This window comes from Perognathus longimembris, chromosome 8, assembly GCF_023159225.1.
Source record: "Perognathus longimembris pacificus isolate PPM17 chromosome 8, ASM2315922v1, whole genome shotgun sequence".
NCBI classification, from domain to species: Eukaryota; Metazoa; Chordata; class Mammalia; order Rodentia; family Heteromyidae; genus Perognathus; species Perognathus longimembris.
The window spans coordinates 73,359,629-73,382,877 of record NC_063168.1 but is presented as its reverse complement, the minus strand read 5'-3'; the positions used below and the strand labels follow the sequence as shown (position 1 = coordinate 73,382,877).

General features: G+C 60.0%; 1 protein-coding gene across 3 annotated transcripts in view; it reads left to right on the top strand.

The window, feature by feature from the left end:
* The window catches only part of Asap2 (ArfGAP with SH3 domain, ankyrin repeat and PH domain 2), a 112,702-nt gene that overhangs the window by 84,951 nt on the left and 4,502 nt on the right, over window positions 1–23,249 (top strand). For 2 of the 3 annotated variants that reach the window (XM_048353443.1, XM_048353442.1), the window contains exons 13-23: window positions 365–452; window positions 3,697–3,745; window positions 3,842–4,008; window positions 5,204–5,337; window positions 8,985–9,079; window positions 13,389–13,578; window positions 15,230–15,315; window positions 16,748–16,863; window positions 18,112–18,179; window positions 19,154–19,267; window positions 20,697–20,943. In XM_048353443.1, coding sequence (XP_048209400.1) covers window positions 365–452; window positions 3,697–3,745; window positions 3,842–4,008; window positions 5,204–5,337; window positions 8,985–9,079; window positions 13,389–13,578; window positions 15,230–15,315; window positions 16,748–16,863; window positions 18,112–18,179; window positions 19,154–19,267; window positions 20,697–20,943 — 1,354 coding nt within the window. Of the gene's footprint in view, window positions 1–364; window positions 453–3,696; window positions 3,746–3,841; window positions 4,009–5,203; window positions 5,338–8,984; window positions 9,080–13,388; window positions 13,579–15,229; window positions 15,316–16,747; window positions 16,864–18,111; window positions 18,180–19,153; window positions 19,268–20,696; window positions 20,944–23,249 lie in introns of those variants that run through there. The other variant, XM_048353444.1, reaches the window with a different exon arrangement.

Genomic DNA, 23,249 nt, shown 5'->3' with positions numbered 1-23,249 from the left:
GTGCCCAGCAAGCGAAACAAACCCAGACCCCACCTAGGAGCCCCGGATGTGAAGCCGGATGCCCAGGTTCCCCAGAAAACGGAGAGTCAGACCTAAGGGCCCTGGAGAATTTTATCTCGGGGAATCCATTGCCCCCGGCCCCGAAGTGGGGCCCGGCTCGTCCCCTATCCCAGGAGGGCGCGTGTAGACCACCGAGCGCGCCCTGGCAGGGAAAGCGGTGGCCTAGAGCAGCCGAGGGTTCGGACCCCGCAGGGCTGCTGCCGGGCTTCTCTCCCGAAAGCCTGCCTTCCAGAAAGGGTCTCGGCGGGCTCCCGCTGTGCCCTCCTTCCCACTCACCCTGCGCTTCTGGTTTGCTTTTCAACAGGCCAACCGGCCGCCTGCCAAGCTCAACCTCCTGACGTGCCAAGTGAAGACCAACCCGGAGGAGAAGAAGTGCTTCGACCTCATCTCTCGTAAGCTTCCTCCCGGGTGCTCTGTGTGTGTGTGTGCTCCCGGGTGCTCTGTGTGTGTGTATGTGTGCTCCCGGGTGCTCTGTGTGTGTGTGTGTGTGCTCCCGGGTGCTCTGTGTGTGTGTGTGTGTGCTCCCGGGTGCTCTGTGTGTGTGTTCCCGGGTGCTCTGTGTGTGTGTGTGTGTGTGTGTGCTCCCGGGTGCTCTGTGTGTGTGTGTGTGTGTGTGTGTGTGTGCTCCCGGGTGCTCTGTGTGTGTGTGTGTGTGCTCCCGGGTGCTCTGTGTGTGTGTGTGCTCCCGGGTGCTCTGTGTGTGTGTGTGTGTGCTCCCGGTGTGTGTGCTCCCGGGTGCTCTGTGTGTGTGTGTGTGTGTGTGTGTGTGCTCCTGATGCTCTGTGTGTGTGTGTGCTCCCGGGTGCTCTGTGTGTGTGCTCCCGGGTGCTCTGTGTGTGTGTGTGTGTGTGTGTGTGTGTGCTCCCGGGTGCTCTGTGTGTGTGCTCCCGGGTGCTCTGTGTGTGTGTGTGTGTGTGTGTGTGCTCCCGGGTGCTCTGTGTGTGTGCTCCCGGGTGCTCTGTGTGTGTGTGTGTGTGTGCTCCTGATGCTCTGTGTGTGTGTGTGCTCCCGGGTGCTCTGTGTGTGTGTGTGCTCCCGAGTGCTCTGTGTGTGTGTTCCCGGGTGCTCTGTGTGTGTGTGTGTGCTCCCGGGTGCTCTGTGTGTGTGTGTGTGTGTGTGTGCTCCCGGGTGCTCTGTGTGTGTGTGTGCTCCCGGGTGCTCTGTGTGTGTGTGTGTGTGCTCCCGGGTGCTCTGTGTGTGTGTGTGTGTGTGTTCCCGGGTGCTCTGTGTGTGTGTGTGTGCTCCTGGGTGCTCTGTGTGTGTGTGTGTGTGTGTGTGTGTGCTCCCGGGTGCTCTGTGTGTGTGTGTGCTCCCGGGTGCTCTGTGTGTGTGTGTGTGTGTGCTCCCGGGTGCTCTGTGTATGTGTGTGTGTGTGTTCCCGGGTGCTCTGTGTGTGTGTGTGTGTGCTCCTGGGTGCTCTGTGTGTGTGTGTGCTCCCGGGTGCTCTGTGTGTGTGTGTGTGTGTGTGTGTGTGCTCCCGGGTGCTCTGTGTGTGTGTGTGTGTGTGTGTGTGTGCTCCCGGGTGCTCTGTGTGTGTGTGTGTGTGCTCCCGGGTGCTCTGTGTGTGTGTGTGTGTGTGTGTGTGTGTGTGTTCCCGGGTGCTCTGTGTGTGTGTGTGTGCTCCTGGGTGCTCTGTGTGTGTGTGTGTGTGTGTGTGTGTGTGTGTGTGCTCCCGGGTGTTTGTGTGTGTGTGCTCCCGGGTGCTCTGTGTGTGTGTGTGTGTGTGTGTGTGTGTGTGTGTGTGCTCTGGAGAAGGTGTTTGAAAGTCTCCTCTAAGGCACCAGCCCCAGGTCAAACACAGCTCTGGGAAGAACTAACTTGGGAAAGGAAGGTCCTTTTGCTCACGTGTCCTGCCTCTTTCTGCCTCTTCTGTCTTTCTGTCGGGGTGGTTGCTTGTCATTGAATTCAGGACTGCCTGCTCCACAGGCTCTGTAAACTGAGGGGCTCCACACAAGGGAGGGTGCCGGATGAGGCTCAGGCCTGAAATCCCTTCGCCTGGTTTGTTAAAAGGACAATGTTGCTGTAGAAGCCTTCCATGATTTATTTGTGCAATGTTAGAAAGGCTGTAAGCAAACATGAAGGGTCTTCAGGGGGCCCGGAAACTTTCGTTTGGGGAATTATCTTTCCCACCGCAAAATCAGTCTTCATGCTTCTGTATGCTCTTCTTCTCGTGACCTACACAGAACAGTCACCACGGCCCCAGCTATTCCAGCGAATGTTTACTAAACAGACACATGCACTCACACGCTCCAAGCAAAGGCTATGTGCTGTGTTAGAGAACACAGGACCGGGCGTGGCGTGTGCCAGCAATCCAGCACTGGGGAGGCGAAGGCGGGAGGATCCCACGGTTGAGGCTTGCGTGAGCCAACCTGGAAATCGGCTCTTGAGACCCTCTCCTCACAGAGAAAGAAAAAGAAAGGAGAAAGCGAAATACATGATCTTGAGACGCTGTGTTCTTGGTGGCTGGACGCGGCAGGTTACAGTAGTGGGAAGGACGGGCCGAGTCGGAAGGGAGTCCTGCCACTGGCTTTGCAGCTCTGCGCGGCATCATGCCCTGGGGTGGGGGGCCCGTCCCTCCTCCAGACAGCGCGCCATGAGTCGCTCTAAGAGTCACTGTAGTCTCAGGAGCCAAAGCCACTCCTGGGGGAGGGCATGCCGTCTGCTTATTTTTAGGGTTACGGTGTTTGTGGGTGTTCCCAAGATGTCAGTGCTTGTCACCTCTGTCAGCTGTGGAAGCTAGACCTCCGCTTTCCTCTCCTCTTCCCGTGTAACTTTCCCACCTGCTTGGTTTTGTGACTGACGGTGTAGGCGGAGGCTTCCTGTGTTGGATGTCTGTCACCTAGCTTCCCCTCGTTTGCATATCTGAGTACAGTGAGTCAGGGGCGTGCCGTACGGACGGAGGAGGAGGAATCCTAATGGAAGGCGCCATATGTGCACTTAGGAAAGCGTGCTGCTAACCCCCAGTCCCACCTTCCCCTCATGCCTTTGCTCCACGATGCTCTCCGGGCTTACGTCGCAGTCCCCTGTTATTGTTGGGGCCTCTGTGGTCCAGCAGGTCTGCAGGCTTTTCTTTCATGACCTTGCCACCTTTGAAGAGTATGGACGAGTTTTGTTGTTAAGAGCCCCTCCAGTGTTTCTCGTGATTGAACCGAGGTTATTATTAGATGTCACTTCCCACAGCCCCTCTGCCCGCACGGGGCTAGCTGCCCCCAGAACACTGTGGCCACCGACAAGACCGGCTGCCCGTGACTGGCCGCGTCTGTGTGGCCGTCACTTAATGACGCGCTCTTGCCTTAGCCGAAGCGCCCCGTGAGAAGTCTTCTTTCATTCACAGGGCCGGAACAGTCCTTTCGGGGACCAACTCTAGTGAGTCTCAAAAGGGGAAGCTTTTGACAGGACAGCTGCTGTGCCTCGACGGCTTCCCTTTCAGCCTTGAGCAGGGGAACGGAATAAGCCACAGCCCCGGGGAGCCAGGCACGGGAAGGGCTGGGGGGAGTGCTTCCCTGAAACCATCCCGGCCCCGGCAGAGGGCCGAGCCGATCCTCGAGCTTCGCGACGGATGGCCGCTCTCCCTCCGCGTTCCGCGTGGCTTAGGGTCCGGCCCCCGGTTGTTAACGCATCTCCTCCTCTGCGCAGATGACCGCACGTACCACTTCCAAGCAGAGGATGAGCAGGAGTGCCAGATGTGAGTAGTCATGGAGGGAGCTCGGGGTCGGGGCTCCCCCCCCACCCCCCACCCCCACCGTTCCTGGAAGTTACCTTCGCCACTCCGTCTTTCTAGCTGGATGTCTGTGCTCCAGAACAGCAAGGAAGAGGCGCTCAACAACGCGTTTAAAGGCGACGACAACACCGGAGAGAATAACATCGTCCAAGAGCTGACCAAGGAGATCATCTCGGAGGTGCAGAAGATGACGGGCAATGGAGTGTGCTGCGACTGCGGGGCACCAGGTGACCCGGCGCCGGGATGGTCGCATCCCGTTCCCGCTCTCAGACCCCCCCCCCCCCCCCCGTTGATTTCCGCTTGCATTTCAAACATGAGATGGAGCGCAGCTCAGCCCGAGCCCATACCAGTGCACCAGTGCGTCACGGGCTGTGTGCAGACCTGCTGCGCACCTGTACTGCCTGGGGTTTACCCCAGCCTCCCCGGCCTGCTTTCTAGAACTTACAAAGTAACTCCCGGCTACTCGTTTACCCTGTGGCCCTGAAAGAGCCCGGTTTCCTTTCTGCCGAATGCAGACACAGGTCCTGCCTGCCTGCCAGGTGTTAGGACAAGGACACTTAGGCCTGGATTTTGATAGATGGCGTCGGAGGCTTTGTTTTGAACAAATAAAGAATTCAGTAGCATTGGATTTAGCCACTGGCACTTGAAAGTTTAAGGATCAATGTTGTTATTAAGTGAAAAGTGATGAGGATTCTATCTGGAACATTTGGAAACCAAGGAGGTTGTGAATTGGCTGGAATAGACAGTGTCTTTCCATTCCTCTAATTCTATAACAACTTCTGTTAAAAAAACAAAGCAAAACAAAAAACAACCACCAAAGCAGTTGAAAGTACCATTAGGTTCCAGGTTTCCTGAAGGCTACCTGTAGTCTTGGATCCTTTGGGGGAGGAAAACGAGGTAGTGAGTGGCATGCAGTCAACTGTGTTCTTTCTTGAAAAAAGGTAAGGATGGCAAAATACTTTTATATTTAGGAAGCCACAGGGACATACGTTGCTCTAAAGTCCGAAGCCAAGATGGTTTGTTGTGAAAGTCTGATAGACCCGTCTCGAAGCCCCCGTCCCTGCCCCACGCAAGGTGAACACAGCAGAAGAGGCTGAGGTCACCTGCAAACCTCGATGGCAGAAGGATTTTCTCATGTGGCTGTGGTGTTTTACAAAAATAACCTCATGGTGGCTCGGAGCACCTGTCACTTCAGCGACCAGGGGCGGTGAGGGCAGAGGGACTTGGAGAGAGAGCAGGTGCCGGCCGGCCGGCCTGCGGATTCGGTGGTATCTGTGGAGGATGATTGGAATGTTCTAGCTGTGTCACAGCTGAAAAACACCCTCATGTTGAAAGCCCCATATCCTGTGATGAGGCAGGCCGTGAGTTCTGCCTCCTGCCCCGTTCTGACAGCAAGGTCTGAGTTGCCCGTTCTCTCTGCAGATCCCACGTGGCTTTCCACCAACCTGGGCGTTCTGACCTGCATCGAGTGTTCCGGGATCCACCGAGAACTAGGCGTTCATTACTCCCGGATGCAGTCCCTCACCCTAGACGTCCTGGGAACCTCTGAGCTGCTGGTGATTTGAGTTGGCTTGGGATTAAATTAGGAAGAAGCTGTTTCTGTGTCTATGTTCTAAGCCCTTTTGGTTTCCTGACGTTTCAGTTGGCTGCTAGTTGTTAGGTTGCCAGATGGGTGTGGGTAATAGGAAACTCATTGACAATTCCTCCTTCGCGCCTAGTAGTCAGTGGAGGACACTTCTTGTTGCCAATGTTAAGTGCAAAGCAGGGTGAAACCCAGCAAAGGAGTGTTGAGACTGGACTACGATTCTGCGGAAGAAGATGTAAGGATGGTGGTGTGGTCCGCTACACCCACCCATTAAACAGGTGCTAATTTTCTTTTTCTTTTTTTTTTTTTTTAAAGTCCCTCATTCTTGAGTAAGTAGTGACGTGAAATTCCAGGCTGGAGAAAGGACAGGCTCGAGGCCTCCGTGAAGCAGATAGAGAGTTGGGGGACTGTGGTCCTACTGTCTTATCAGTTAATCAGACTCGGGGTGCACTGCTGGCCACTACACTGCGAGCCACCAGGCACAAAGCCTGCCGCTGCCGGCTAGAGGGCAGTGCTCGAAATTCTTTTCTTGAAGTCTCTGGGTGTTGGACAGTAAATAGTAAGTGGATATCGATTGCCATTGATTTTAATGTCAAGAGCGATCATCCCCGCCAACAGCAATTGCTGTGGTTAGTACTCCTCTCCTGGGACCATCAGTCTTGACAACTGTGAGGGTTCTGGGGGTGTGAACAATCTTACGGGACCCTTTCAGCCTTCCTAAGGAATTCCTTTATGGTTTGGGGAGACGCGAGAGTAGATTCTGATGACACACGTAGCATCCCTGGCTATTTAAAGGTTGAAATCAAGCTAGACTCAGCAAGACCCTCACCTTGCACTCTGGCTGTGAACAGTGGCTCCTCAAGGTGTGTACAGCCTGCGTTGAGGAGGGTTGTGTGCACACCGGTTGCTCCTTGGGGTCACAGGCTTAGATTGGAGCTGGTCACGGTGTGTTTACTGAGGTCACTTCTGCGGATTTGCTTCCAGCTGTGGAAGCACTCAGTGACCTGTGGTGAGATCCTAACTTCTTTTGTACTAAGCTCTTTGCAGGATGCTGTGTATGTGTCAGCACATTTACTCTCTACCACAGCCCAACGACCTTCCTTGCCAAGGAAAGCCGGGGTTGGAATATTCTGCTATGCTCGGGGTTGTATACCTGTTATTATGGTGATAGATCTGAGATGTAGGTCCCTGTCATCTGGTCTCCAGGTTCACACTTGAATTTTGAGGCGCCTGGGATATAAATAGATAAATAGGCCTTGGTGGCGAGTTGTCTTGCCATTATCATAAGCACGGTCAGCATCACTTTTGTCCCTCCCTGTAGCCCATCCCAGCAAATGTCTAAACAACTACTTCAGGGGAGAAGAGAGCCCTAGTTTGCGGCCTGCCTATTCCTGTGGTATAAATACATCCGCCACGGCCAATTTCGAGCTGCCCGTGGACGTTACTCAATGTAGGGCTGGAAAGAGACATTCAGTGGCGCAGTGGGAATGTACGGAACATGGACAATAGCAAAATAATTAGGAAATGATGAGAGACTTTTGTTTTTGTTGTTTTGTTTGGCTTTGAGGCAGGGTTTCACTTTCTACCACAGGCTGTCCTCTGGACTGCCCAGCAAGGCCTGGGTTTCCAGCATCTAGCCCCTTAGTTCTCAATATGGTATAAGTTTTAGTAGTCGTGCTTACCGGCTGAATCCCACGTGCACCGAAACGGTTTAACAGTTGCCATTCAGAAGCCGACAGCAGCCGGTAGCTGCGGAAGTGTGTCTCAAAAGTGGGTTCACGATCTTTGTGAGATTCCCTTGCCTCGTGCGCTGGAAAGCACCATCGGAGGTTGAGAGGAGCGTGTTTGCATCATAACGAGATGATATAGTAACGGAATCCCGCCTACGTGCCAACCCCCTTTCTGTCCGTATTCTCCTCGAAGTGGCATGAGGGGCCAGGCTGAGAGCCTTGGTCGTTAATGCCTGCAGCTATTTGCAGAATCTAATTTCTGCCACGGTTTTGCACTCTCCTTCCTGTAGGCCTCTTTTCCTCAGTGATGATCAGAAAAAGCAAAAGTAGAAAGGCACGGGCGGGCGGGGGGGCTTGCTTCCCTGCGGGACGTGCCCCTGAGCTTGGACTGGCCTCTCTGGGCTCACAGGAAGTGGCCCTCCCTACACCCCAACCCCTACATGCCCTATAGGGCTTCCGGCAGGACGTGTTGCCCACAGTACCACAGCCTTTCTCCTCAGTGAAGCTCGAGGGTTCATTTGTAAGGCATAGAATGCCAAAGCATCTGGGTTGTTTGTTTTGCTTAGACAACCAGAAGCCTGAACAAAGAATTTCCCGACATCTTGTCAGCCCCTCCCTGCTTTGTCTGTGTGTGTTTAGAATTTTGTCTGGCACGTAGTAAAAGCCACTGAGTAGTGACTATCTTCGTGATATTTCCCTCTGAGACCTTAACTGTGCTGTCAGAGAAATGGCCCTGGTGCCCGAGTTCAGCCTGTGTGAGGGCCTGCCGCCCTTGGGCGTCTGTTCGGTGGGGGCTTCCTGCTCCGTGGGGCAGTGGTGCCCAGCTCTTTGGTGGACTTGTTAATCACAGTGAGTTTTTTTTTTTGTGCAGCAGATATTGCCAGACTTCTTAAGTACTCTTATTAAAGATCAGCGGGAGCGGGGCTGGGGATGTGGCCTAGTGGCAAGAGTGCCTGCCTCCTATACATGAGGCCCTGGGTTCGATTCCCCAGCACCACATATACAGAAAATGGCCAGAAGTGGTGCTGTGGCTCAAGAGGTAGAGTGCTAGCCTTGAGCAAAAAGAAACCAGGGACAGTGCCCAGGCCCTGAGTTCAAGCCCCGGGACTGGCCAAAAAAAATATGAGTAGGAGCCCTGTGCTGGTAGCTCACATCAGCTACTCAGGAGGCTAAGATCTGAGGATCGTGGTTTGAAGCCAGCTTAGACAGGAAAGTCCGTGAGACTCCATCTCCCATAAACTATTTAGGAAAAGCCAGAAATGGCGCTGTGGCTGAAGTGGTAGAGCTCCAGTCTTAAGCACAGAGAGGATCAGACTACCCAGGCCCTGAGTTCAAAGACCCAGGACCGGCGTGAATGTTTTCTCATAAAGTCTCGCAGTCACTGCCCTGGGGGATGATGGGCATCCTTCCCATTCTACCGATGGAAGGTGACTCTCATGGGACCAGCCTGCTCACGCCCCCTCCCCCCTCCCACCCGCCAGTGATGGAAAGTGGCCCCAGATCCTGCGTTTGGGCCTCTTGGCCCGTGCCTCCCGCGGGGCCCTCACCTATGCAGAAGCGGGGACAGGGCGTGGGCCGGTTTTGGCGGGCATGCAGGTGTTGCGAGGGACATTAAGGATAGAAACACAGCGTCCAGGTTCCCGCTTCTCTGTGTCTGGTGACTGTCTGGAGACATTTTGTCTGAGTTCGTGCGGCAGGCCTGGTGCGGCACATCTGTCATTTTAAGAGACCTTTGGGCTTTGGGTTTTGTCCCTCTTAATTAGAGACAAACCACTTTATTGCCCTATTTCTTAGTGGCTGTTAAATAAATCATCAGATGTGTGAGCTCTGGGCCGCAGTGGAAGGCATTAATAATTGAGTACCCTGAGATAGACTTTTGTTTCTTCAGCTTGCCAAGAACATCGGGAATGCGGGCTTTAATGAGATCATGGAGTGTTGCCTCCCAGCCGAAGACGCGATCAAACCCAACCCTGGCAGCGACATGTGAGTATCGCACTTGGCTTGTTGTCGTTTGCCGAATGGCAGGAAGGTCGGCCCTGTCCTTGAGCTGCGGTCGGGCGGCAGGTTTGGGGTTTGTCAGTTGTTGCCGGTGTGAGCGTGTGTGAACTCGCAGCCACCAGAGGCCGACGAGTCAGCACAGAGACGCGCTTGCGCCCGTGTCCTTGCAGGTAGAGAGCGTGTTGTTTCCTCAAAAAAAAAAATTCTTTTGCGTGTGTTCTTACGCTGACACAGAACTTCGATGTGTCACCAGGCATGCGGTTGGCTCATTGAGGCAGCACATACACTAGGGGTTGTCTCACTAGTTTTCTCCAAAATGTACATCACCCAGTCCGCACTGGACGGAGCTGCTGTCTGCCCCGCCCGCACCTGGCACCCCGGCGCTTTCTTGGAGTGCCTGGCCTTCCTGCAGTAGAGCACGGGCTGCAGAGCCGCGCACGTGATGGGAGGCCGGGGTGGGGGGATGGGAGGAGGGTGCTCCGGTTCTCAGGTGGGCCTTTCGGGGGTGTTAGGTCCGCCGTGTTTGGAAGGATGTCGTACAGCAAGCGTGTCCCTGCACTCACTGCTTGGACATCTGTGCTTTGAGGCTGTGAAGACCGAAGGGCCCGTAGTCCAGAGGGGAAGCTCCTTACCTTCCGCCAGCCTAAGTCCCGGTTCCCTGTGGTATAGAAAAGGAAGGCAGGGGGCCGTTCACCGCCCCGGGGCAGTGGGGAAATTAGCAAGATGGCTAACATGCAGTCGTGGTGCTCAGTGTACCGAGTGATTGGTGCGGGCGGCTCCGTTGCTCATCCTGTCGGGGCCAGGCTGTGGAAGGCTCTGCCTTGCTGCACTGGCCTTGAACACCGAGGCCCCTCCAGCTAGGTTCCGGTGGGACTCAGCTTTGCTTAGCCAGGGCCGCGTCTGTCATCGCCTCGCCCCGCGTGTCACGCTAGCGAGAGCTGTTTAATCGACACTCCTCTCCTTCTGTTGGTAAATCTCTCAAGGAACTGGTCTGTGTTCACGTTGAACAAAGAACACAGGAAATAATTCCTTCCCAGACGTCAAGTGATGAACTTTAGAAAAATTTGTTCTGGGACTAGATGGTAATAAAAATTACTTCTACGTGTCTGCACTATTTCTGTATCAATGTTATATGTGCACCGCTCCCCCCCCCCACCTTGACACTACTTACAAGGATGTCAGCACTCGTCCTGTTCCTCAGCATAAAGGTGGGCGACCGACCAGTGGGGTGATAGGAGACGCGGCCCGTGCCCTTCTCTTTCCCTAATCATTCCGTCCTACTCGCACCTTCGCGTATGTTGTTTGGAAAACTTGCGCTTTCCCCGTGTTTACATTTCCCACCGCCATGCGTTGTGTGTGGAGTTCAGTAAATATTCAGCGCATCAGCAAGTCAGGAGCTGCCCCGGCTCGGCGCGCGCGTCCCTCGGTGAGGACTTGGCTTCTAGACGGGAAGGGACGTGCCGTTTCCAGCGTTATCTGAGAACGCACCATCTGCGGCTCAGTCTGTCGAGGAGGAAGCCAGAGACGCCCCTGGTGGCCTGAGGATCCCCCAGATGGATTTGGGGGTGTGGAGCACCTTCAAGTACGCACCAGAGGCCAGGCTTGCGTCTGCTCGCCGGGGCCGGCGCCGTTTCCCCGGTCCTGAGTGCGGGGAAGCTCCTCCCGCCGTGCGGAGCTGCGTCTGCAGCCTCCGCCTGTGGATAAGCAGGAGGGCAGCGCCCCCGCGGCCTAACCCTCCGCCACGCCCCGGGGGGGGGGGGTCGCACCCGCCTGCCGTCTACGGGTGGGAGCCGTCTCCAAGGGGCCTGAGACCCAAGAGCAGACGGGTAATCCGTTTATAAAAAGAGGGGGAAGCGGGCGCTGTAGCACATGACGGCCCCACACTCCCTCCCCCCCCCCCCCGCCCCAGTCAGGAGTGGAAGGGGGAGGGCCTCAGTACCAGGCCACGTGGTGAGACTCTCTATCAAAAAAACAACAGCTTGTTTGGGTACACTGGATATTGTCTATATGCCTACCTGATCTAGGGAAGGGAAAGAAAAACGAGGGTGTAAGATATCACAAGAAATGTACTCACTGCCTTATTATGTAACTGTAACCCCCTTTGCACAACACCTTGTCAATGAAATTTATTTAAGAAACAAACAAAACCCAACAGCAGCACAGGTTTGGGGTAGGCCTCACCGATGCAGTGCTTGCCTGGTATTTGCACGGCCCTGTCTTCTGCTCCCAGCATGGAGTTTGGGCGGGGGGGGGGGGGTCGCAGAGGTCACCCTTCTCCACATCCAACTTGTGGAGGTCACCATGGCCGCCCCACTCACCGTGGCTAGCTCCTGGCTGCTGGCTTCACAAGAGCCCGTCTGTTGCTTGGAAGGGCTGCCCGCCCCCGCCCCCCCCCCGGGGGGCACCTATCTAAGGCCCCGGGGGAAGCCCCTGCCAGGGAAACGGCCCCGCCCCGGTTGGGGTTCCTCCTGTGGGAGGGCTTGGTTGTGCGTCGTTGCCGTGGGAGCCGCGGACGGTGTCTCCTCAGGCCCGTTGGGGGGGGCTTTCTGGGGCTGGGCAGCAGCTTGCTGGCCGGGTAGCCTGTCTGGAGGTCGTAGCTCTTCAGGTGACACAGGCTGGGGCTGGACATGACAGACAGAATGACTGGAGCCAGAGCGCAGGGTCCCGGTGCCCCTGGAATCGCCACGCTGTGAGACCGCTGCCGGGGGTAGCGGCGAGGATGGGATGGCCTCTCCAGGGGTCCTCCCCCCCCGGGGCTGCCCAGTCCATCAGGTTTGGGGAACCGTGTCCTCCCATCCTGGATTGGCTGTAGACAGGCTCTCCTCCACTCGGGGCTCCGTTCTCAGGCCTGGTCCCCTCGGGAGGAGGGGGGGGGGAGCAGGTTTTCTAACATGGACCTGGGGGGGCCGGTACAGGAAAGCCCACGGCCGCGCCAGCAGCCACGGGCCCTGCTGGCGATGGTGACGGTGAGGAGCGCCCCTGGCAGGAGCGGGTCTGGCCAGGGTCCTGTGGGTCCTCCTCACCTCTGGAGAGGAGGGTCCTGTGGGCAGAGACGCTCAACCCTGGGCGAGCCCTGAGGCGCCCCCCTGCCCGGCCCACACCCCAGATCTGGCTTCCGGGAGCAGATCATCCACATCCTACGCCCCCCCCCCCCCACAGCCGTCCAGGGCTCCCTCGGAGAAAATACAGCAGCCGAGAGCTCCCACCTTGCCCCCTCCCCCCCAGCCCCGGACAGAGAGGGGAGGAGCAGGGCCGGCTGGTGGGGTCAGGAGGAGGAGGAGGCCGGGGCTCCACCTGGAAACCGGCGCCCTTACCCAGTGCATGGCAGCCGGCCCCCCCCCCCCCCCCAGCCGCCAAGGGCTCGGTGAGCACCGTGATCGCGGGCGAGCCCGCCTCAACCTCAGCGTCGGCACCCGAGCGGCGCCTGGACGGAGTCGCGCGGGCCGCGTCCCCTGCGCCCGGCCCCCAGAGCAGCCACGGGAGGGGGAGCCGGTGATCCCAGAATGCCGTGCTCGCCGCCTCGGTCCTGCCACAGCCCCGGTCCGGTGACCGTGCGGGGGTCGCCCCCCCCCCCCCCGCCACCGTCACACAGGACGTGGCGGGAAGCTAGCGCACCGTCGGCCCTGTCAGCGTGGGCCCCTTGTCCGTTGCTCAGACAGCGGTGGCCGGGGTTCTTCTGTGTCTGTCTTCCTGTCGTTGGACTTGTACAATGACCAGCCCTGTGAGGAGTGAGCAGCTGTTGTCCTAAGACCCTGTCACCGTGTCACGCGCTCCCTGGGGGCTAACGCGTGTGCTCCCCGCGCTGCGGGGGCCCGTCCCGTACATTTTCACACACGAGAAAACCTGAAGCCTAAAGAGAGTGAAACCTGTCTGAAGTTAAAACTGCAACCTTCAGCGAGAGTGGGATTTGAACCCGGGCCGCTCTGCCCACCTCCCCTCCCCCGTCCAAGTTCTTTACGTAGGGTAGAGCCTAGTGATGGCTGCGGGAGGAGCCTGGGTCAGGACCGAGAACACCGGCTAGCAGATGGGGATGAGACCGGCCGGAGCTCGGGACTCGGGGCGCCCGGGACCAGCCCCCGCCGGGGCGTGGAGGTGTCTGACTGGAGACCTGAGGCGGCCCCCTAAGCCTCCGTGCGGAGCCGCTGCCCCCCTCGACGGGCCCACAGCCCCATGCGGGGCGTGGCCGCTGGCGTGGCCGCGGGGTGCGGGCGGCGTGGCCGCGGCTGTGGAGGGGGCGCCGGAGGGACCGCACACAGGCCTCCGTGACTCACCCGGCTGCTGTCTCTGGTTTCAGGAACGCCAGGAAGGACTACATCGTGGCCAAGTACATCGAGAGGAGATACTCGAGGAAGAAGCACGCGGAGACGGCCGCCAAGCTCCACAGCCTCTGCGAGGCCGTGAAAACCAGAGACATTTTCGGGTTGCTCCAAGCCTATGCTGACGGGGTGGACCTTACAGAGAAAATCCCCCTGGCCAATGGACACGTAAGGGGGGCTGCTGCGTGTAGAGGTGGAGGACTGGGGGGCGCGGGAGGGGGGGCGATGGTGCAATCCGTCGTCCGATGCCCCCAAAACAGTGCCGGTTGCTTCTTTTCTCTTGGTGTTTTTTTTTTTTTTTTTGGTCAGCAAATAATTCCACAGGTTGAGCACACTTAGCCTAAAAGCTTGGGGCCAGAAATGTCGTAGATTTCTTTTTTTTTCCTCTCACGGGAGGGAGCACACCGATCTTAACGCACACGTGTTTCACGCGCGCTCCGCTCAGGGCAAGTTGTTCTGTGCCGTACCTGTGGCACGCCCGCCTCGGCGACTGTGGCACGCAAGTCATTTTGTACGATGCCCGTAGCGTTCCGTGCGGCGGTTGTGACCTTTCATAGGCCAGGGGTGGAATTTGCCACTTGCGTGCATTTGGGAACATTTTTGGACCTGGACCTTTTGGGATTAGAGATCTTCAACCTGTACGCATATTTATGGGGCGCAGTGTGGCCGTTTGATGTGTTCAAAATGGTGGAATGATTAATTCAGCTAACGTATCTCTATACCCAGTCCTGGGGCTTGGACTCGGCCTGGGCACTGTCCCTGAACTTCTTTTTGCTCAGGGCTAGCACTCTGCCACTTGAGCCACAGCGCCACTTCTGGCTTTTTATGTGTAGGTGGTGTTGAGGATTCGAACCCAGGGCTTCGTGCACGCTAGGCGAGCACTCTACCACTAGGCCGCATTCCCAGCCCCGTGTACTTGAGTTTTTTAGGGGTGAGCCCATGATTATCAGCGGCCTACGCTGTCGCCGTGCCCCAGATCCCCAGAAAGGAACCCCTCGGGGACAGGGCTTTTGTGTGAGTTGATTCTTCCAGAAAGGCGGCTCATCCTGAGGCTGAGGGGACAGCGCCTTCCCGGAGGCTGCGGGCCTGAGCGGGAGCACGGAGGACCCCCTCTCCCGGGAGCAGGTGTCCTGGGCCTCCCCTTGTTCTGCGGGCTGATCACAGTGGGCGTGGGACGAGGCCCAGTGGCCCTGCGGAGGGGGACACCCCTGACTGGGCTCTCTGCTTCAGCCTGTCCCTGTGCTGTCTCCTGTAGGGCTGGGGGGACGGGGGATCGCCCCAGCTTCCCGAGGGGCCTGGGAGAAGAAGGTCTGAGTAAAGCAGCAGCCCCGGGCCCACGCTGGGGGCCGGGGCCTCCCGGGGCTGGTTCTGCGGGACTCGCTCTGTCCCCAACTGGCGCCCACTTGCGTCCTCTCAGGCCCGCGCCGAGCTCTGCGAGCAGTGACGTCTGTCTCCGGCTGGCTGGCCGGCTCCTCCCCGCGGTGGGCCAGGCCCCCCTCCCCCCGCCCCCGGGCTATGGGGTTCCGTTTCCCCCTCTCTGTGGGGAGAACGCAAGTCCGCGGTTCAGGGTGGTGGGGTGGGCCCGGCGCGGCGCGGTGCGGTCCACGTCATTTCCCGTGGAATAAGGCCAAGTCAGGTCCGGCGGCTGCGCCCCTTCTGGGCGGTCTGTGGAGGCGGAGAGGGGCGCCCCGCGGGGATGAGGTTTGGGGAAGGAAGGAGGGAGGGCGTTGGGAGCGGAGGTGCATCCGTGCGGCGTCACGTGGTGACCCCGCGGTTGAAAGCCCCGCTGGGCTCAGGGGTGCCCTGGGTTGCTTTCCAGGAGCCCGATGAGACGGCCCTGCACCTCGCCGTCAGGTCTGTGGACCGCACGTCGCTCCACATCGTGGACTTCCTGGTTCAGAACAGGTGCGTGCCGAGGCGGGGGCGGGGTGGGGGGGCAGGGGCGTGCTTGTGCTCGCTCCCTGGGACTTCCGAGGAAGGGAGCGTGTGCCCTCTGCGGCGTGGATTGGGTTGTCAAGGTGCTCGTGTATTTGGGGGCAAACGGATTGATTGTGGGACAAAAACCATGCTGCCGGGCACCGGGCGTGTCGCGGTCCTTACCACAGCCCCACCGTGGGGGAGCCGGGCGCGGTGCGGTTGCGAGCTCCAGACCTCCAGATTGTGGGGCTCCCAGTGACCCCAGGAGCCGCCGCTGCTGCGGGATCCTGAGCCCTGGAAAGCGGACCGTGTTGGACGCCACCTGTGACGGGGCCTTGTTCCCAGCAGGGCATCTCAGGCAGTGGAGGGGGGAGGGGGGGGCGGGCGGGAGTGAAAATCCCTGCACTAGCCTATGGTCCGAGGCCGAGACAGACCCCAGAACACCGGGGGACGGGCCCTTTGGGGTAAGCTCATCCTGTGCTTCGATCAGAAAAGGCCCTTCGAGGCGTGCTCCGTGTGTCCCGGGCCCGGGAGGCCCTGGTGCTGGGCACGGCCCGCTCCCTGCCCGCTCCCTGCCCGCTCCCTGCCCGTGGTTAGGAGAGGTGCTGGCTAAAAGCGACTGAAGTTAACAGCGGCCTTGGGTTCCAACCTGGGCACCACAAGAAAGAATTAAAATAAAGACGGGCTGCGCCAGATAGGGGCCGGGGGGGCTCTGTGGACGTTTGCTAAGCTTTCCTGCTCCCCCTTAATGTGCATTCTTCAAAATGGGAAATGGAAAAGGAAAGCTCTGGTTCTTTTTTTTTTCCTTCCAGGTAGAAGGGAGACAGCAGTAGAGAATGGGTTGGAAAAGGGGATTTGGGCTGGGGGGAAATAGTTCAGTGTTAGCGCCCCCAAAACCAGAAGTAGGGAAAGGGGGCTTTTCCTGACGCGGAACCGCAGCCTTGGCCCGGAGGTCCCTTGTGTGCCCGCTCGTCTCCTGTCCCTCGGGGCTGACGGGGTGACCTAGGTTTATGATTGTTAGACGTGAGACTCTTTGGAAGCACTGGACCATTCTGCGCCCTAGCTTTGAAGGGGCCACCAGACTCTGCACCAGAGGAGGGGCCTCATCCCTCCCTGGTGGGAACAGTGAATAACAAGCGGCCCGTCCTCCGGTGGGGCGGGCCGGGCAGTGAGCAGCTTGCCCGGGGGGGCCCCCAGCCACCCTGTCCACCCCATGGTGGAGCCTCAGCCACACAGGGGGGCCCCCCACGGGGGTGCCCGGCGGCTGGCCTCGGCCTCTGTGGGGACAGGTGGAGAACTCTCGCCCGTGGGCCCCGAGCGCTGGCGGCCTGCCTCCCCCACGGCCCCCGTTCCCTTCCCCGCAGGACGGCACCCGGCCCCCTGACCCGCCACTGTTTTCTCTCTCTCTCTGTGCCGGCAGTGGGAACCTGGATAAGCAGACGGGCAAGGGCAGCACGGCCCTGCACTACTGCTGCCTCACCGACAACGCCGAGTGCCTGAAGCTGCTCCTGAGGGGAAAGGCTTCCATCGAGATCGGTGAGCCGCCCGGCCCGCACCCCGGGGCGGGGGGGGGGGGGTCCTCTCCCTGCCTGGCCCGCGGGACTCCTTGGCCTGCCTGTGTGCTGCCAGGCCGCGCCCTCTGTCTGCGTCGTGGGCGCGGGGCTGAGCCGATGAGGGTTCACCTGGACGAGGCTGGGAATGGTGACCTGAGGTGGGATCACCCCAACGCTGAGATCAGACGCGGCCCCTCCCCCCCGGCCCGGCCTTGGGTAGCCAGCCGGTGGCTTGCTTGGGGGAGATGCTCGTACCGCCCCCTCCACGCATTCACACTCTGCACGGGGGGGCCCCTGCTCTTGCCGGGCGTCCGTGTCCTGGGGCCCCGGGCTGCTGACGGAGGCCGAGGCCGGGTGACCGGGGCGCCCAGCAGCTGTTGGTTCCTGAGCAAGAATTTGGGCAGAGCTATTGTGCAGAGGGGAAAGAGTCGGAAACGGCCTGTCCCTCCGAGAGCCGAGCCTCTCTTAAAAATCAACAATCGCAAGGGAGGGGTGACACTGCCCAGGCGTATCACCTGACGTATGCAACTGTAACCCCTCTGTAGATTGCCTTTATAATAACTATAAAAATTTAAAAAATTAACCATCGCCCCTCACTGAAGGAGCCCTTCGTAGAAGAACACACACGTTTCGGACGGATAGGCGGCTTCGAGGTTTTTCCCCTCCTGTGTGCGGGCCGGGGTCCCGGCTGCCAGCTTCACTCCGCCGCCGGTGGTTTAGACGTTGATTTTAATGACTGCTGCCTCAGCCGTTTTATTTCCTGAGCCAGCTCAAGGCTTGCCTTCTGGAATCATGGCCCGGGCGGTCCCAGGACTCCGGCAGCCGTGACCCGGGGGTCACGCCAAGTGGATCTCACGACATGTGCCGTTTCTGGTGGCACTAGGTGACCGTGACTCAGCCAGATTGCCTGTCACCGGCGGACCCTGGCCGGGCGGGTTGGTTAGTTTTCGGGTCGTGCTGGCTCAGCGTTTCGGGGGTTTCCTTGGGAGGCGGCGGCAGCGGCTCTCCTCATTGCAGCCAGGAAGCAGCACGGGCGGGGCAGGGAAGGAGAGACGCCTTTTATAGCCCCCCCCCACCCCCGACCTGCCCCTCCTGTCCTGATAACCGCGGTGGAGCGCCACCTCCCAGCAGTGCCGCCGGCAGGGACCGCCGGTGTCTGCGGCACCCGGGTATTTCCTGGCCACACCGCAACTCTGGGTTTCCCCTTGTCTCCTTTCCTCTGGCCGCCCAGCCAATGAGTCGGGAGAGACGCCGCTGGACATTGCCAAGCGCCTCCGGCACGAGCGCTGCGAGGAGCTGGTGAGTGAGGCCCCGCGTGGGGAGGGGTCCCCCAGGTCTCCTCCCGGCTGGGGCGCCCGCCGACGCAGCCTCTGTGTGCAGCGCGGGAGCTCCCCCTGGTGGCGAGACGTGGGCCTGAGCTGCATGTGTTGCTGGGTTTCTCGGCGGCCGCCAGGCTGGCCGTCCTAGGTTGTTCCTTCACCTCAAACCCTGCGGTCTCCTGGCGTCTTCCTCTCCTCTTCCCCGTGGGGAGAGAGGGTGTGGGCACTCGGGGAGCCTCCAGGGGCCCCCGTGCGCCCTCGGCCGCCGAGGGAGACGTCCGCAGCCCCGGGTGAACGGAGTCGGTCCCCACTGCTTTGCAAAGGTGGTGGTGAGGATTATCCGGGCGCACTGTAAACAGGCCTAACCATAGCGCCCGGTCAGTGGAAGTACGGATAAGAAACGCTGCGCACGCGTGGGACGCGGCGGAAGCTGTCCTCGACACCTCACCTGAACTCGTTTAATCACTGTGAGCGTGACGTAGCCCCTGCGTGTCCCCACTGTACAGATGAGTCGGGGGACACAGGAAGGTGACCAGCGATCTTGCCCAAGGCTTAAAGCCCTGTGGTGACCCCCTGCACTGTGCGCAATGAGTCCACTTCTGCTGTCTCCTTTCTTGGAGTGAATTGAGGACATACTCACTGTCTGTGGGCTTGGTTTTCTTATAGAAGGCTGAGTTCACAGCGAGCCTGTCCCTTCCCCTAAGCAGAAGTTTACGAGTGGATGCTTCTGCATGCGCCACTGCCCTTCAGGCCCCAGATCCTCCCTGCCCGTGCCCTGCACTCCACAGAGCCCTTGCTGGCTGGCCTCACGGGTCCCAGCGGCCCTGGAGGGGGGGCTGCCCGAGGCCCGAGGGTTCGAATGAGCCCTCCTCCCTGGCCCGGCCCCTGGGGCGTGGACTCCCCGCCCGGATGACCACGTGGGTAGCGGCAAGGACGGTTCCTCCTTCTCCGCAGCTGACCCAGGCCCTGTCTGGAAGGTTTAACTCTCACGTGCACGTCGAGTACGAATGGCGACTGCTCCACGAGGACCTGGATGAGAGTGACGACGACGTGGACGAGAAGCTGCAGGTCTGTGCGGGGCTTGCGGCTCGCTGAACCTCGTTGAGAGCAAGGCTGGGCCCGGCCCGCAGGGAAGGCAGACGCGGCCTTCCAGAGAGCCCCGGAGGGTTGCTTGGTGCCTCCGTGGGTCTCAGTGGGCTTGGGGTTCGTCTGCCCCCCTGCTCCCTGCTGCTCCAGCCCCTGTGAAGAGCGGCTCCTGTGGGGTCATAGGCCCGGCCGGCCGGTGCCCCGAAGGAGCGGGGGCGGCCCTTGCCCTCTCAGCAAGGAGAGGCAAACCCACCCACGTAGCGTGATGACGGCGGGGTCAGCGAGGCTAAGGCCCTCGCTCCAGGCGCAGGTCCCACACTGGACCTGGAGTTTGAGACTGGAGTTGGATCTAAGTTGCCCGAGTCGTGGCAGTGAAGCAGGGGCGCAGGTGAAGCTGGGGTGAGCATGCTCTTAAAGGGCCAGCGGTCAGGGTCTGAGACTCCGAGGCCTAGCATTTCTGCGTGTTGGTTGGTTTGTGGTGGTGCTGGGGATGGAACTTGAGGGCCTCCTCCCGGCTAGGCAGGTACTCTACCGCTTAATCCACTACGGCAGCCCTGAAACGTCGGGGTCGTTGTTTTGTTTTGTTTGGGTTGTGAGGCTTGAACTCTGGGCCTTGGCCATTGTCCCTGAGCTTTTTCACTCAACGCTAGCACTCTTATTACTTTGAGCCACAGCGCCACTTCCGGTTTTCTGGGGGTTAATTGTAGATCAGAGTCTCATAGACTTTCCTGCCCAGGCCGCTTCAAACCGCCATCCTCAGATCTCAGCCTCCTGAGTAAACCGGGGTTGCCGGCGCCCGTCACCAGTGCCCAACAAACGTCTGTTTCTATTACAGTGACTCATCCAGCGTGGCTTCAGAGCAGCCACAGGCTGTATGAGACACTGGGCGGGCGGGCCGTGACTGGAGAGACCTTCCCCAGAGGCCGGGGTTTGCTAGCTCCTGGGTGAGAGGAATCTCCAGAGCCCTGGAGCGGCGGGGGAGGTGCTGATCTGCCCTGAGGAGGCTGGGGGTGACCAGTGGCTGGCCAGATAGAGCCACGCGTGCAGAAAACCCGGCACACAGCGCCGCGCTTGGGAAGGGGACTTAGGGCGCAGAGCAGGGGCAGCCGGGAGGATTCTGGCTGTTGAGATGGGGCGGATTCTCTGAATCGTCGGAATGGAGGATTGTGTGTCCTGGCCTTTCTTGGTGTGCGTGCGTGCGCGTGCGTGTCTCAATTACACGATCCAGCAAGCGCGTGCCGTAAACTCGCGGCGCGCGTGCGGCAGTCTAAGTCCCAGCCGTGCAGAAGGGTTGCGCGTGAGGTGGACGTGTGTGTGATGGACGCGTGAGTGGTCCGCGCGTGGCCGCTCTTCACGGCCAGGGGCCGTATCTCCGCCTCACGTCCCCCCCCCCCCCCGGCCTTTCCCCTAGCCTAGTCCCAACCGGCGGGAGGACCGGCCGGTCAGCTTCTACCAGCTGGGGTCCGGCCAGCCGCCGCCGGGCGCCGCGTGTTTGGCCAGAGATGCCGCGAGCCTCGGCAAGGACAAGCAGAGGGCCTTCGTCGTGCCCAGCCTCCTGCAGAACGAGACCTACGGCGCCGTGCTCAGCGGCAGCCCGCCTCCGCCCCAGCCCCCCGCCGCCAGCGCCCCCCCGCTCCCGCCCCGGAACCTCGGCAAAGGTACGGAACCCGGGGGTCCCCCGTGACTGTGGAACCACTGGTTCTGAGCTGGGGGGGAGGGGGGGCTGTAGCAGCTTTACCCCAAACTAGGTGGCGTTAAGCTTACTTACCTTGCGGTTTCTTTGTCTGCCCGTGGGGCTTGTTTCCTCCTACGGGAGTTGCGTTATTCTTAAGCTGCCACACGCAGCAGTAGAGATGTCGGCGGGATTCTTGCTGTGGGAGGAGCGGCCTGGTTCACGCAGAGCCGCCCCAGCACGCCAGGGCCACGAGTGGGTTGGGCGGGGCGGGGCCTCTGTCTGTCTCCCTTTCCCACTCGCCACCTCCTCGTGTCTCCGTTTTTCCTGTCCTCTTTTCTCCCGCTGCTTCTGGGCCTGCTGTGGCGTCAGCAGTCACTTCTTCTCTCCGTTGATCCGTGTGAAATGAAGGAGAAAGAGATGCTAGCGTGGAGAGAGAGCCGTGCCCGGCTTCGTTGTAAAGACACAGAATGGTCGTCTGGGCCTCCGACGCTCTTCCATGCAGACAGCCGGCAGTACTCGGTTGCTCTGTCCGGACCGTTCCGTTTGCCGTCATGGTTGTCTTTGCGCAGAGGGAAACGTTTTGCAGACATGGTCGAGCGGTGAAGCCCCGCCGGCCTCCTGAAGCCAGGCCCACAGGACGAGCTGGGCTCTTAGCAGTGGCCTGCAGGGCTTCCTAGGGCAGGGGGCGCTGCTCAGGGTTAGGGGGGGACTTGGAAGGGACAGGAGCCCCGGCAGCGCTATGCCCCATGCCTGGAATCCCCACGGAACTCCGGGAGGGGGCGCTGGAGTGGAGCGGGACGGCCGGGTGCCGGCACGTCGCCCGAGTCCTCGCTGGCGTGGCTGGGCTCCCCCTTGCCCTGCCGGCCTGGCTGTTTCGAGGCCCTGCCCGGTTACCTAGGCCCAGGGAGGTCGTGACACACCTGGCCCGTGGTCACCGAATCGGCAGCCTCGGGGGCGGACGCAGAACGGGCGCCAGGCCCCCGCCACACCGTACTGGGCTTGCCGAGGCCACCGTGGGCAGGCCACCTTCCCCGGGCTGGCCAGGACCGTGCAGGTCCTCGAGGGCCTCTCTGGGACCCTTCTGCCGCCCCTGGAGGTGGGGTTCAGCGGTGAAGGGCGGGGTTCTGGAGCAGCAGCGCCCTGTGCCAGCCGCTGGTGCGTGGAGGAGACCTGGTTTTGCGGCTGGGTGGCGTTGAGGGGCAGCGAGCGCTTCCGCTTGACTTCCTGCAGGTAGATGAGCGCGCAGTTAGTGTCTCACTCTTCTTGCCATTCTCGTCTGTAGCTTTGTTTCTTTTTCTTTTTGTTTTTGTCTGTCCTGGGGTTTGAACTGGACCTGGGCTCTTTCCCTGAGCTGCTTTTCACTCGAGGCTAGCACTCCACTGCCTGGGCCACAGCGCCCCGGCTGGCTTTTTCTGACTAGCTTCTTTCTCACGGCCTTTCCCGCCTGGGCTGGCTTTGAAGTGCTGTCCTCCAGTCTGGGCCTCCTGAGCAGCCAGGGTGACAGACACGTGCTTGCTTTCTTCTCGCGGTGAAGCGGATTCCACCCCCACCTCCTCCTCCTCCTCCTCCGTCCCTGCTGGTCCACACGCGGTGTGGCGATGGGTAGACGAGGTGACACCGTGTGTCTCCAGCTCGGGGCCGTCCCTGCTCACGGAGGAGCAGGTGCCTGGCTCGTGCGGGTGAGGCCTGTGTGCACACCAGGCCTGGCTGGCACTGCCGCGCATCTAAGCGTGGGTCACCCGGAGTGAGAAAGCCCGGGGCTTCGTGTGGCCGAGGAAGGACTGTGACCAGGGACTTCCAGCCTCGTTTGGGGGGGGGGGGGGGTCTCGAACCCGCTGGGCCATCTGTGCCAACCTCTAGCCGGAAATGTTTGGAAGGCCGGTGGAGAGCACGGGTCTCCTCATGCCTGGCCCCTCCTCCACGCCCCACCCCCTCCCCCAGCGGCCTCAGCGGGGAACCTCGGGGGGCTCTTCTGCCTGGCCCGTCTGGGAGGGCAGGAGTCAGCACAAATCACATGCACCCCAGTCGTGGGGCTCAGGGGAGAAACGCCCGTTGTGCTTTTTCTTTTCCAATAGTCCATTTGAGAAACCAGGTCGGGAATGCCAGACCTCCACCTTGACATCGAGGAGGCAGCCGAGAACGTTCTCGGGCGCCCCTGTGGTTTAGCGTGTCACGACCAGAGTGAGGCTCAGGGTTCTAGCTGCTGTTCTAGAAGGGTCATGCTGACCTCTTTATAAGCGAGAGGATCAATAACGCAGTGTTTTGTTTCTGTTTTTGTTCCGTGTGTGT